This window comes from Mauremys mutica, chromosome 3 (genome assembly GCF_020497125.1).
Source record: "Mauremys mutica isolate MM-2020 ecotype Southern chromosome 3, ASM2049712v1, whole genome shotgun sequence".
Classification (NCBI taxonomy): domain Eukaryota; kingdom Metazoa; phylum Chordata; order Testudines; family Geoemydidae; genus Mauremys; species Mauremys mutica.
In genome coordinates this window covers 15864040-15876428 of record NC_059074.1, presented here as the reverse complement: position 1 = coordinate 15876428, position 12389 = coordinate 15864040, and the positions used below count along the sequence as shown (strand labels likewise).

General features: G+C 46.3%; 1 protein-coding gene across 4 annotated transcripts in view; it reads right to left on the bottom strand.

Annotated features, from left to right (window-relative positions):
• Positions 1–12389, bottom strand: part of MMUT (methylmalonyl-CoA mutase) — a 39970-nt gene that overhangs the window by 24376 nt on the left and 3205 nt on the right. For all 4 annotated transcript variants that reach the window (XM_045009574.1, XM_045009575.1, XM_045009573.1 and 1 more), the window contains exons 3-5: positions 9902–10269; positions 8332–8489; positions 5430–5601 (exon numbers count right to left, since the gene is read on the bottom strand). In XM_045009574.1, coding sequence (XP_044865509.1) covers positions 5430–5601; positions 8332–8489; positions 9902–10269 — 698 coding nt within the window. The remainder of the gene's footprint in view (positions 1–5429; positions 5602–8331; positions 8490–9901; positions 10270–12389) is intronic.

Below are 12389 nucleotides of genomic sequence, written 5' to 3'. Positions count from 1 at the left end.
TCGTCATAGATGGCTTCGCCGCGATGGGATTCCCAAACTGCGGTGGGGCTATAGATGGCACTCACATCCCTATCCTGGGACCGGACCACCAGGCCAGCCAGTATATTAACCGAAAGGGCTACTTTTCAATGGTGCTGCAAGCACTGGTGGACCATAAGGGACGTTTTACCAACATCTACGTCAGGTGGCCGGGCAAGGTTCATGACGCGCGTGTGTTCAGGAACTCTGGTCTGTTTAGACGCCTGCAGGAAGGTAGTTTCTTCCCGGACCACAAAGTAAGTGTTGGGGATGTGGAGATGCCTACAGTGATCCTCGGGGACCCAGCCTACCCGCTAATGCCCTGGCTCATGAAGCCCTATACAGGCGCCCTGGACAGTGACAAGGAGCTCTTCAACTACCGGCTGAGCAAGTGCAGAATGGTGGTGGAGTGTGCTTTCGGACGTCTCAAGGGGAGATGGAGGAGCTTACTCACTCGCTCGGATCTCAGCGAAACCAATATCCCCATTGTTATTGCAGCTTGCTGTGTGCTCCACAATCTCTGTGAGAGCAAGGGGGAGACCTTTATGGCGGGATGGGAGGTTGAGGCAAATCGCATGGCTGCTGATTACGCTCAGCCAGACACCCGTGCGATTAGAAGAGCCCAGCGGGAAGCGCTGTGCATCCGGGAGGCTTTGAAAGCTAGGTTCCTCAGAGAGCAGGGTAACCTATGACTGTCCAGTCTCTTTACAGAGAAGCTGAACCTGCCCCTGTTTCAGTTACTATTGTCTTTTTTCAGCGGTTACATACCCTGTTCACCAGGTTTCCCCCCTTCCAACAGACGTTTAAAAATAAAGTTATTGGAACATTTTTAATTAACAAAGTTTTCTTTACTAAAGAATTCTCGTTCAAGGGTTACAACAGGGACGCAGACTGTGGTGGGTACGGTGTGCAGTGATGTACATACCGCTTCTACACTGGAGGAGTGAAAGGCTCCTGCTCCTACAGCGGTCTCTGGGGGGAGGACGGTTACCGGAGGGTGTGCAAGAAGGGGTGAGGGGTGTGTGGGAAGGGTGAGTAGGTGTGGGTGGATGATGGCTCTGGCTGGGGCTCAGGGCATCGGAGAGGTTCATGGCTAGGGTGGAAGGGCATGGTAAGGGCAGCCTGCCTTGCCATTTGTGGATGCCAGGCGCTCGGACCCTGGGGCAACATACACCTCCCAGACTGACCTGGGGCAGCAGACACCTCGCACAGTGACCCGGGTGCCTAGTGACTGCACTCTGTGTGTGACCTGCTGTTGATCCTGCGCCCATGTCTGTACCCTGTTAATGGTGGCTGTCCTATGCAATTAACAAACCCCTCCCCCACCCTTCACACAAAGTCTTCTGCAAAGAAACATGACGGAAACAGTAATGAACAGCAAACTATTTTTAATACTCAACTACACAGTTGGGGGATGAAACTGGGATTTGGGATCGGGTGAGCCAGGAAGGGAAGCAATTCTCATACTTTAGAGAATGAGAGCTGTTTGGTACATGAGCGCTCTGCTGGGGTGGAGTGACAGTTTTCACGGCCCCTAGCGCCCCTCCTTCTTGTGATTTTGGGTGAGGGGGGGGACAGGACTTTGTGGCGGGGGAGGGCGGTTGCAGATACAGTTCAGGGGGGCTCTCTGCTCCTGCCTGCGGTCCTGCAGAACATCCACAAGGCGCCAGAGCGTGTCCGTTTGCTCCCTCATTAGTCCAAGCAGCGTTTGAGTCGCCTGCTGGTCTTCCTGCCGCCACCTGTCCTCCCGTTCGCTGTGTGAGCGCTGCTGCTGAGAGAGGGTCTCCCTCCACTGGCTCTGCTGGGCCGCCTCAGCTCTGGAGCAGGCCATCAGTTCAGAGAACATCTCGTCCCGAGTCTTTTTCTTTCGCCGCCTAATCTGCGCCAGCCTCTGTGAGGGGGATGCCGGGGCAGTTCGGGAAAGAGCCGCAGCTGTGTGATGGGAAAAAGGAAGTGATTTCCTTCCAAAGATACATGTTTGCGAACACTGAACACAGTCTACTCAGTTTCTGTGAACAAGACCATACAGGGCACCTAATCTCATGTGCTCTCAGGACAAGTTCGAATTTTCGGCATTCGCTTTCATTGCCTGGGGTCTTGCACTGGAGATCGGACAAGCGGGGCAGGACAGCAGAATCCGTGTAGCAGCCAGGCCTGGTAAGCCGGAAACATTAGGCTGCTTAACAGTTAATGGATAGCAGGGCCCTCCTGCTGCAGGCAATCTGGAAAGCATAAACTCTGACCCTGTTCCAGCCCCTCGCGGCTGTCCCCGGGAAAGATCCCTGTATGCTTTTCCTCTGCAGCCTACAACACGTGGCTGTTAAACGACGGTCATTGTTATGCAAAGGAAAAGTCAAGCATTCACAATAGTAACATTAAAGCAATTCCCCTACTTAGATGCAGCAGTCGCCGAGCGAGATCACCCTGAGGCGGGTCTCCAGGACAAACAGAGAGCGAATGCTGCGTGAATCCCTGCACAGACCAGGGCCCTATGCTGCCATGCTGGTCGAGGCGATACTCCCATTATACCTCCTGATGGCCTGGCGCGGAAGAGTGTGCTTCCACGGAGCACCCAACAAGGCACCTCTCCCCAGGAACCTCCTAAGGAGGCTTTTCGAGTACCTCTTAGAGAGCTTCGTTGAACTGTCCCAAGAGGATTTTTGTTCAATACCTATATGCATTGACCTTCTTTTTATATAGTTTTTATTCCTGTTTTGTTAAGAAATAAATGTTTACATGTTTATAGCACTTACCGATTGATCCTTCCCCTGATTCGGAGTCCGGGTTAACGGCCGGGGAGGGTTGGTAGGGGATCTCTGTGAGGGTGATGAAGAGATCCTGGCTGTCGGGGAAAGCAGTATTGTAACCGCTGTCGCCTGCCTTGTCCTCCACAAACCCTTCCTCATCTTCCCCATTGGCGAACATCACCGAGAAACTGCCCCTGGACACTATCCCATCCTCAGAGTCCACGGTCACTGGTGGGGCAGTGGTGGCAGACCCACCGAGAATGGCATGCAGTGCCTCGTAGAAGCGGCATGTCTGGGGCTGGGCTCTGGAACGTCCGTTTGCCGCTTTGATTTTTTGGTAGCCTTGTCTCAGGTCCTTGATTTTCACGCGGCACTGCGTTGCATCCCGGCTGTATCCTCTGAGTGCCATGGCTTTGGAGACCTTCTCGTAGGTCTTTGCATTCCGTTTTTTGGAGCGCAGCTCCGAAAGCACAGACTCATCGCCCCACACAGCGATCAGATCCAAGACTTCCCGGTCAGTCCATGCTGGGGCCCTCTTTCTACTCTGAGATTGCTCTCTGCTGGAGAGCTCTGCATCGCTGCCAGTGCTGCTGAGCTCGCCACGACGTCCACACAGGAAATGAGATTCAAACTGGCCAGACAGGAAAAGGAATTCAAATTTTCCCGGGGCTTTTCCTGTATGGCTGATCAGAACATCTGAGCTCGGACTGCTGTCCAGAGCGTCAACACAGTGGTGCACTGTGGGATAGCTCCCGGAGCTAGTAAGTTCGATTTGCATCCACACCTAGCCTAATTCGACATAGCCATGTCGAATTTAGCGCTACTCCCCTCGTTGGGGTGGAGTACCGAATTCGAACTAAAGAGCCCTCTAGGTCGAATTAAATGGCTTCCTGGTGTGGACGGGTGCACGGTTAATTCGAATTAACGCTGCTAAATTCGAATTAAAGTCCTAGTGTGGACCAGGCCTTACATAACAAATGTGACACATACACGGCCACATTCAGGGCAGCTGAACGTCTCTTCAGGCTCATTCATACAAGAAAGTTTAAGTAGTTTAAAAAAAATAATAGAGTTAAACCAGTGCAAAAAGGCTGTGTATGAATTACTTATTTTGGTTTAGCTCAAGTCAACTAGGAACAGGTTTATCTAGTATATACTGGTGCAAATTTTGTTTAGACAAAGCCCTTATATTCTGCCCATTCACAAACATGCACATTACTGGGCAGAACAGGCTGCGGGAAGGGTTTGTAAATCTACATTCTAGTAACACTTGGCCAATGTTCAAACAATAGCTTCTATTCTATCTAACCAGTAGGGTACATCAGTCACCATTGTATGCAGTTGTCGCTAGTCCAACCTGTAGCTGGAGTTGATTTAAGTTCTGAATTCATTTGAGGTGTCTCATATTTTTGCAGGACTCCACCATAGCTCAGTGGTTTGAGCATTGAAATTAGGAATGCTAGGGTTGTGAGTTCAATCCTTGAGGGTGCCACTTAAGGATCTGGGGCAAAATCAGTACTTGGTCCTGCTAGTGAAGGCAGGGGGTTGGACTTGATGACCTTTCAGGGTCCTTTCCAGTTCTATGATATATATACACACATACATACATACACACACATACATACACACCAGCTGAATCAGCATATTTTGTTGAGGCTGCCCCTTAAATTTCTGATAAGCAAAGTATGGATATGATTATGTCAGATACAAAACATTTCCAGATGAAAGAAATCCAGATTTTTAAATGAGAAATGTTTTATTCTGATCTCTTCTAATTTAGTCACAAAGGCATCCTGGGCAGCATGTAAATGAGGAAATCATAGAGCCACAAAGCTATTAGATCTGCTAATCTGCTTGTCTCAATAAAACATCAGACAGGAGGCATATTGTAAAAGCTGTTATCCAGACCTGTACCAACCGGAAAGCTCTATAAACCGGCATTTCTAATCTTCATAGAAAGTTCAGTTCACAGTCTGGTTGGTGTGGGGCTGGCAGGCCCCCTATCTGGCTCCGCGTGGCTCCCTGGAAGCAGCATGTCTCTGCTGCTCCTAGGCAGAGGAATGGCCATGAGGGCTTCAGAGTGCAGCAGTGGGTGTGGGAATGCGGCGTGGACTCTGGGAGGGAGCTTGGGTGTGGGAGGGGGCTCAGGGCACGGGAGAGGGTGCGGGATGCCAGACCGGGGGGGGGGGGGGGGTGCTCACCTTGGGCAGCTCCCCTAAGCAGTGGCCCGTCCCTTTTGTTCCTAGGCAGAGACATGGCTAGGCAGCTCTGTGCACTGCCCCCGCTCTGCCCCGAGTGCTGGCTCCGCAGCTCCCATTGGCCGAGAACTGCAGCCAATGGGAGCTGTGGGGGTGGCGCCTGGGGGCAGAGGCAGAGTGCACAGCTGCCTGCTGCGCCTCCAACTAGGAACAGCAGCGACAGGTCGCTGTTTCTGGGGAGCCGCCCGAGATGAGCGCCCTCTGGATCCGGCACCCCACACCACCTCTCACACCCAAATTCCCTCCCTCGTAGTTAACTGACATTTTTCACTTTCTGGCACCCCCTATTTCCCCAGCATGCCAAATAAAAAAGCTTTTACTGTATTAGTATGCATGAATCAGCAGAACAGATTTACTCCTAAGAAGATCACATTTGTAGAAAATCATTTAAAATTCAAAATCCAACCTGCTCAGTAAGGGACCATCCTGAGGTCTGACAATGAGCTCTTAGAAGAAGAGATTTGGGGTCCTTGGGCTGAAACATTTTCTCTATTAATTGAGCCCAAAGCCGTCGCCCAGCTCTTAGCTTAGCTATTTCCATGTAGAAGTTCATACCAATTCCCCAGAAGAAAGACAGTCTGCAATAAGAGCACATGTCCAGGACTTTAATTGTATAGGATAATGAGCAATATAGTTCCCAAAGTTCTCCATTATATCAAGGAGGAACAGCAGTCTCTAGGACCAGCATCTGATTTATCACCTAAATAGAATGGATCAGGTGAGGGAATCACCCTCGCATCCTCTGCAGTGAAGACCGATGAAAAATATTCCGTTAGCTCTTTCATAATGGCCTTGTCTTCCTTAACGCTCCTTTAGCACCCCAATCGTCCAGTAGCCCCACTGATTATCTGGCAAGCTTGCTGCTTCTGATGTACTTAAAAATTGTTTTGCTATTAATTTTTGAGTCTTTTGCCAGTTGCTCTTCAAATTCTTTTTTGGGCTGCCAAATTATACTTTTACATTTGACTTGGCAGAGTTTATGCTCCTTTCTAATTGCCTCAATAGGATCTGACTTCCTTTAAAAATTAGATGTCTTTGTCTCTAACCACCTCTTTTACTCTGTTTAGCCATGGTGGCATTTTTTTTGGTCTGTTTTTTTATTTGGGGTATACATTTAATTTGAGCCTCTATTATGGTGTTTTTAAAACAATTTACAAGCAGTTTGCAGACATTTCACTCTTGGGACTGTTCCTTTTAATTCCACTTAACAAGCTTCCTCATTTGTGTGTAGTTCCCCTTTTTGAAGTTATTGTGCATGTTTCTTTGGTATTTCCCTCCCCACAAGGTCGTTAAATTTAATTACATTATGGTTGCTATTACCAAGCAATTCAGCTATACTCACATCTTGGACAAGATCATGTGCCCCACTTATGACTAAATCAAGAATTGCCTCTCCCTTGGTAGGTTCCAAGAGTAGCTGCTCCAAGAAGCAGTCATTTATGGTGCCCAGAAATTCTCTCTCTGCATCCTGTCCGGAGGCGACAAGTTCCCAGTCAATATGATGATAGTTGAAATTCCCCACTAATACTGAGTTTTCTATTTTTGTAGCCTAATCTCCTTGAGCATTTCACAGTCACTATCACCATCCTAGTCAATTGATCGGTAATATATTCCTACTGCTATATTATTACTCAAGCATGGAATTTCTTTCCAGAGATTGTAAGGTATAGTTTGTTTCATTTAAGATTTTTGCTATATTTGACTCTTCTCTCTTTCACATATAGTGCCACTCCCAACAGCACAACCTACTATGTCACTCCTACATATTTTGTACCCTAGCATTACCATTCCTATTGATGATCATCGTTCCACCAAGTTTCTAGGATACCTATCAATATCCTCATCAATAATTCTTCCAGCAGGCTCCATGGTACACAGACTGAGTTACCCCAAAGTAAACTGGATGAATTGGGGCCTGGCTGACTCATGGATTGGTAATGGGATAGAAAGCTTTTTAATTACACAATATGTTGAAGATTCTAATCCACCTCCATCTATAGACTGCAGAAGTTGTTTCCAATGGATAGCCTATGTAAAATGAAATGGTGGACTCAGTCCAGGTGCCTACTAGACAAATCTCCATGCCATAAATTACCCCTACAATCTGGTGACTAAGGCAGGGGACTAGGAATTCACTCTCCAGGGTTCAATTCATTTCTCTATCACTTACTCATTATGTGACCTTGAGAAAATCTCTCTGCCTCAGTTTCTCCATGTGTAACAAAATAAATAGTAATTAGCTACTTCACAGGGTGGCACAGAGACTTAATACTTGTAAGGATTTTTAGAGAAAAGAAATGAAAAGTCTTTAAATACAATGCACTGTCATGAAAGTTTCACAAGTATCAAGGATGACTTTGTGCAACTGGCATAAAGACAGTTATCCTCTCGACCCTAAAAGTACTCTCTTCGAATCAGGTCTGAGGAACTCTGACAGGGTAATGAAGGGAAGTTTACACAGTTGCTATGTCTGTCAGTGGATGAAGGTGTTAATTTTCACGAGACACCAATATGGCAACTGTCACACAAAAAGAAAACCTGTCTAAATATATAAATGTGAGGACTGGAGAACTTACTTTACACAAAAAATACAGTGAGCTGAAATGTTGTAAGACCTGATCTTTGAGGTCATTCATAACGCAGGGTCTCCTATCCAAAGGTTTAAGAGTCCATCCCCCAATTCAGTGAGAGTTTAACTCTCACTAGAATTAATGGTTACAAGCACACATTGAATAAGCTTCTTCTGGGCCTTTTGCTTAACCTCAAGTGTTACATTAATTTAATATTGGATACCTGTCAGGGTACAGACTGGTTGGTCTACAGCACCATCTCTATTTGTAACTTCTCATAATTGGCAGTTATGATCAGGACTTGTGATTCTGGTGTCAGTCCGACAGCATCTAGATTTGAACAAAATCCTTGGAGCCAATACAAATTATTACTACTAAAGAAAACTGATATCTAGGCATGCCTTCAGTTATGTGAATTCTCTTGTGATATTAATAGCATTTTTCAGAACATTTCAAACAGTGTTTTGTTGGTTGACAATAAGGAGGCATAAATAAAACTCTAATGTGAAAAGACACCAGAGGGCTGCAATACCTGTTGATTAAACCTAAGTGTCTGTCGTACCAGATCTCACTCCTTGCCACTGCAATCTTATGCTAGTTAAGTCAGCCTGTGATATGGATATTACCTTTGTTACTAGTACAGTTTGGAATGTCAGAGTCCAAACGTGAAATTAAAACCTAAAGTTTCTATTCATTTTCCAAAAGTCAGCTAAGTACTTGTGAGCTTGTTTTACTTACCTGGGTGCGAATTCATCAATGGTAAGGCCAGCTTGGATTCCAGTTCTGCAGTACTCCAATCCGTCAGCTATAGTATAAGCTAATTCCAATATGGCATCAGCTCCTGCCTCCTGCATATGGTATCCACTGATTGAAATGGAATTAAACTTTGGCATGTGCTGTGTAAACAAAAAAGCAATAATGCCGGGAGGGCAGAATCATGTAATTGTGCTATTAGGGCTAGATTTGCAAAGAAACGTAGGCACGATGATGCTGAGTGCTCTAACCACCATACTACAGAGTCATTCCCCATCCTTGCTCTCTCTTCGGCCCTACCATTCTTTCATTATTGAGCCACAGTGGAACAGCTTCAACATTTGGCTAGGCACTCACCAGAAAGGCGGCAGATCCTGTTCAAATTCCTTTTCCCACTTGAACCAGGTGGAGGGGGGACTTAAACCAGGGGTCTGCCACATCCTAGGTAAGTACCCTAATGACTGAGCTAAACATTATGAGGGAGGTCCTACTCCCCCTCACCCCATTGACATTTTATGTAAGCTTGTCTGTAGGGGCCCGATCTGGTAAATGAGTTCTGAGCACACTTACTGGATCAGGCCCGGAAGGCAAAATAGTTGAGGAATGCCTTTGTTCTCCTACTTCATGACCACTCTGGGGATTACAAGTCCAGCTGACTGGCATGGAACAGCACTGACAGAAAACAGGTCCCTAGGGAACATTTACTGCAAAACTAAGGTGCTAAACAAGTTTAAGTGCCTACAGGGCTCAGGAACAGCTGAGCAGGGCCTGTGTGAATCCCAGCAGGGACTGAGTCTGGGATTTAGGTAGCTGTAGTAGCAGGCTGGTGCCTAAGTCCTTTTATAAATCTAGCCCATAACACTTAAAGACAACCCCATTCATTGTAAATTATAAAACAAAATTCTGCTGCTTTTCCTCCTTAATGTAGCCAGTTTGTTTCTACTTCTCTGCCCCAACAGCTAATTAGTTGTTTGAGCTTTAATTATCTCCCACCACAATTTACTAAAACCTCATCCTCTGGTCTCCTTGATGGTCACACTGCCCCCCTTAAATCTATCTAAAACAATACAGCCAAAACAGTCTTCCTCAGCGATCATTAAAACCACTCTCTTTCAATCCCTCCACTGGCTCCCCCTTGTCCTGCATTTCAAAAATTAAACTTTTCTTTGTATTCAAGACTCTGCAGCACTCTGACCCAGCCTTCCCCTTTTCTTCTACCTTTGTCTTCTTCCATGCTGACCTCTACGCAAAAAAAACAGCCTCCCAATCCCTCCCTATTTGTCAAGCTTTTTCCTGTGCACCATGCACATCCTTCCAAAATCCAACTTCTTCCTTGCTGTCTACAGATAGTGATTAATGTCTAATTTTCCCCAAATGATCAAGATGTATATAACCCATTGATATATGATCTTATTATTGTAATCCTTGTACTTCCCATCCTGCATTGTTTGTTACTAGCTGCCATGGTATCTTGCTCTTTGTTCTGTAAAGTGTCTTGTGCACATTTGAGCACTGCATAAATAATATAACAAAAGTGAATTAAAATAAAGAATACCTTTGATGTGTACTGGAAGATGTCAGCAATGATCCTCATTGATGGTTCTGGAGGGAAAATGTATGTATTTCGGACCATGAACTCCTTGAGTATATCATTCTGGATTGTCCCAGTAAGCTTGGCTTGAGGTACCCCTTGTTCTTCCCCAGTTACGATGAATGTGGCCAAGATAGGAATTACTGCACCATTCATTGTCATGGAAACTGACATTTTTTCTAAAGGAATTCCATCAAAAAGGATCTTGGTGTCTTCCACCGTATCAATGGCAACTCCAGCCATTCCAACATCACCACGGACTCGTGGATTGTCTGAATCATAGCCACGGTGGGTTGCCAGATCAAAGGCAACTGACAATCCTTGCTGGCCAGCTAGGTTCATGAAAACAAACAGTAAAACAGGTTTGCTTTAGGAATTGTAATTACCTTTATTTTACGTAGTCAGAGTCCCAACTGATCCAATTTGTGGTGTCACAGGCTATCTTCAAACTTCTCTGGATGTCTATTAGTTTCTGTGGAATTTAAACTTTCATTCAAAAGCTTCTAACTCTTACTATGCTAAAGATAATCTTGTTTTCAATGCAGCTCTGAGTCTGTGGTCAGAGAATGAAAACATAGCTTTTAGGGCCAAATGCTGGCACCAAGTAGGGAATAAAAGGCCTGAAACACAGTGGAGCTGCCATGGTTCCACTGGGGAGCAGAAACAAGCTCTGTAGTGGTGCGCCATGTCATGTGTCTTACGTAGGAGGTCAGACTAGATGATCGCGGTGGTCTCTTCTGGCTGTAGAATTTATGAATGGGGAATTTAATGGTGTTACACAGGCAGTATCATGGAGTGGCCAGTATATAAACTATAAACTGCCATTTGGATCCAGAATCTTACATTATCCACATACCAGCTACTACTAAAACGCATGAACTGTCCTAGGGGCAGTGAAGTGGGTATATGGGCACCCGCATGGCCCCACAATATGCCAATATTTTTATGGCCGACCTGGAACAACGCTTCCTCAGCTCCCGTCCACTCACGCCCCTTCTCTACCTACGCTACATTGATGACATCATCATCATCTGGACCCATGGGAAGGAGACTAGAAAAATTCCACCACGATTTCAACAGCTTCCACCCCACCATCAACCTCAGCCTGGACCAATCTACACGGGAGGTCCACTTCCTAGACACCACGGTGCAAATAAGTGATGGTCACATTAACACCACCCTATACCGAAAACCTACCGACCGCTATGCCTACCTTCATGCCTCCAGCTTCCATCCCGGACACACCACAAGATCCATTGTCAACAGCCAAGCACTGAGGTACAACCGCATCTGCTCTAACCCCGCAGACAGAGACCAACACCTACAAAATCTCCACCAAGCATTCTCAAAATTACAGAACCCGCACGAAGAAATAAGGAAACAGATCAACAGAGCCAGACGTGTACCCAGAAGCCTCCTACTGCAAGACAAACCCAAGAAAGAAACCAACAGGACTCCACTGGCCATCACATACAGTCCCCAGCTAAAACCCCTCCAACGCATCATCAGGGATCTACAACCCATCCTGGACAATGATCCCACACTTTCACAGGCCTTGGGTGGCAGGCCAGTCCTCGCCCCGCCCACAGACAACCTGACAACCTGAAGCATATTCTCACCAGCAACTGCACACCGCACCATAGTAACTCTAGCTCAGGAACCAATCCATGCAACAAACCTCAATGCCAACTCTGCCCACATATCTACACCAGCAACACCATCACAGGACCTAACCAGATCAGCCACACCATCATCGGTTCATTCACCTGCACGTCCACCAATGTAATATACGCCATCATATGCCAGCAATGCCCCTCTGCTATGTACATCGGCCAAACTGGACAGTCTCTAAGGAAAAGGATAAATGGACACAAATCACATATTAGGAATGGCAATATACAAAAACCTGTAGGAGAACACTTCAACCTCCCTGGCCACACAATAGCATATCTTAAGGTGGCCATCCTGCAGCAAAAAAACTTCAGGACCAGCCTTCAAAGAGAAACTGCTGAGCTTCAGTTCATCTGCAAATCTGACACCATCAGCTCAGGATTAAACAAAGACTGTGAATGGCTTGCCAACTACAGAACCAGTTTCTCCTCCCTTGGTTTTCACACCTCAACTGCTAGAACAGGGCCTCATCCTCCCTGATTGAACTAACCTCGTTATCTCTAGCTTGCTTCTTGCTTGCATATATATACCTGCACCTGGAAATTTCCACTACTTGCATCCGACGAAGTGGGTATTTACCCACGAAAGCTCATGCTGCAAAACGTCTGTTAGTCTATAAGGTGCCACAGGATTCTTTGCTGCTTTTTGGGTATATAACCTCTCCATGTCAAAGCACTAAGTTTGGAGGAGGATTCCTTTTCCTCCTGTATTTGCACTTTGTGTAGGAGATTCAACATTAAGTTCTCAGAGAGATATAAACTGCCCCCAATTCATCTCAGGG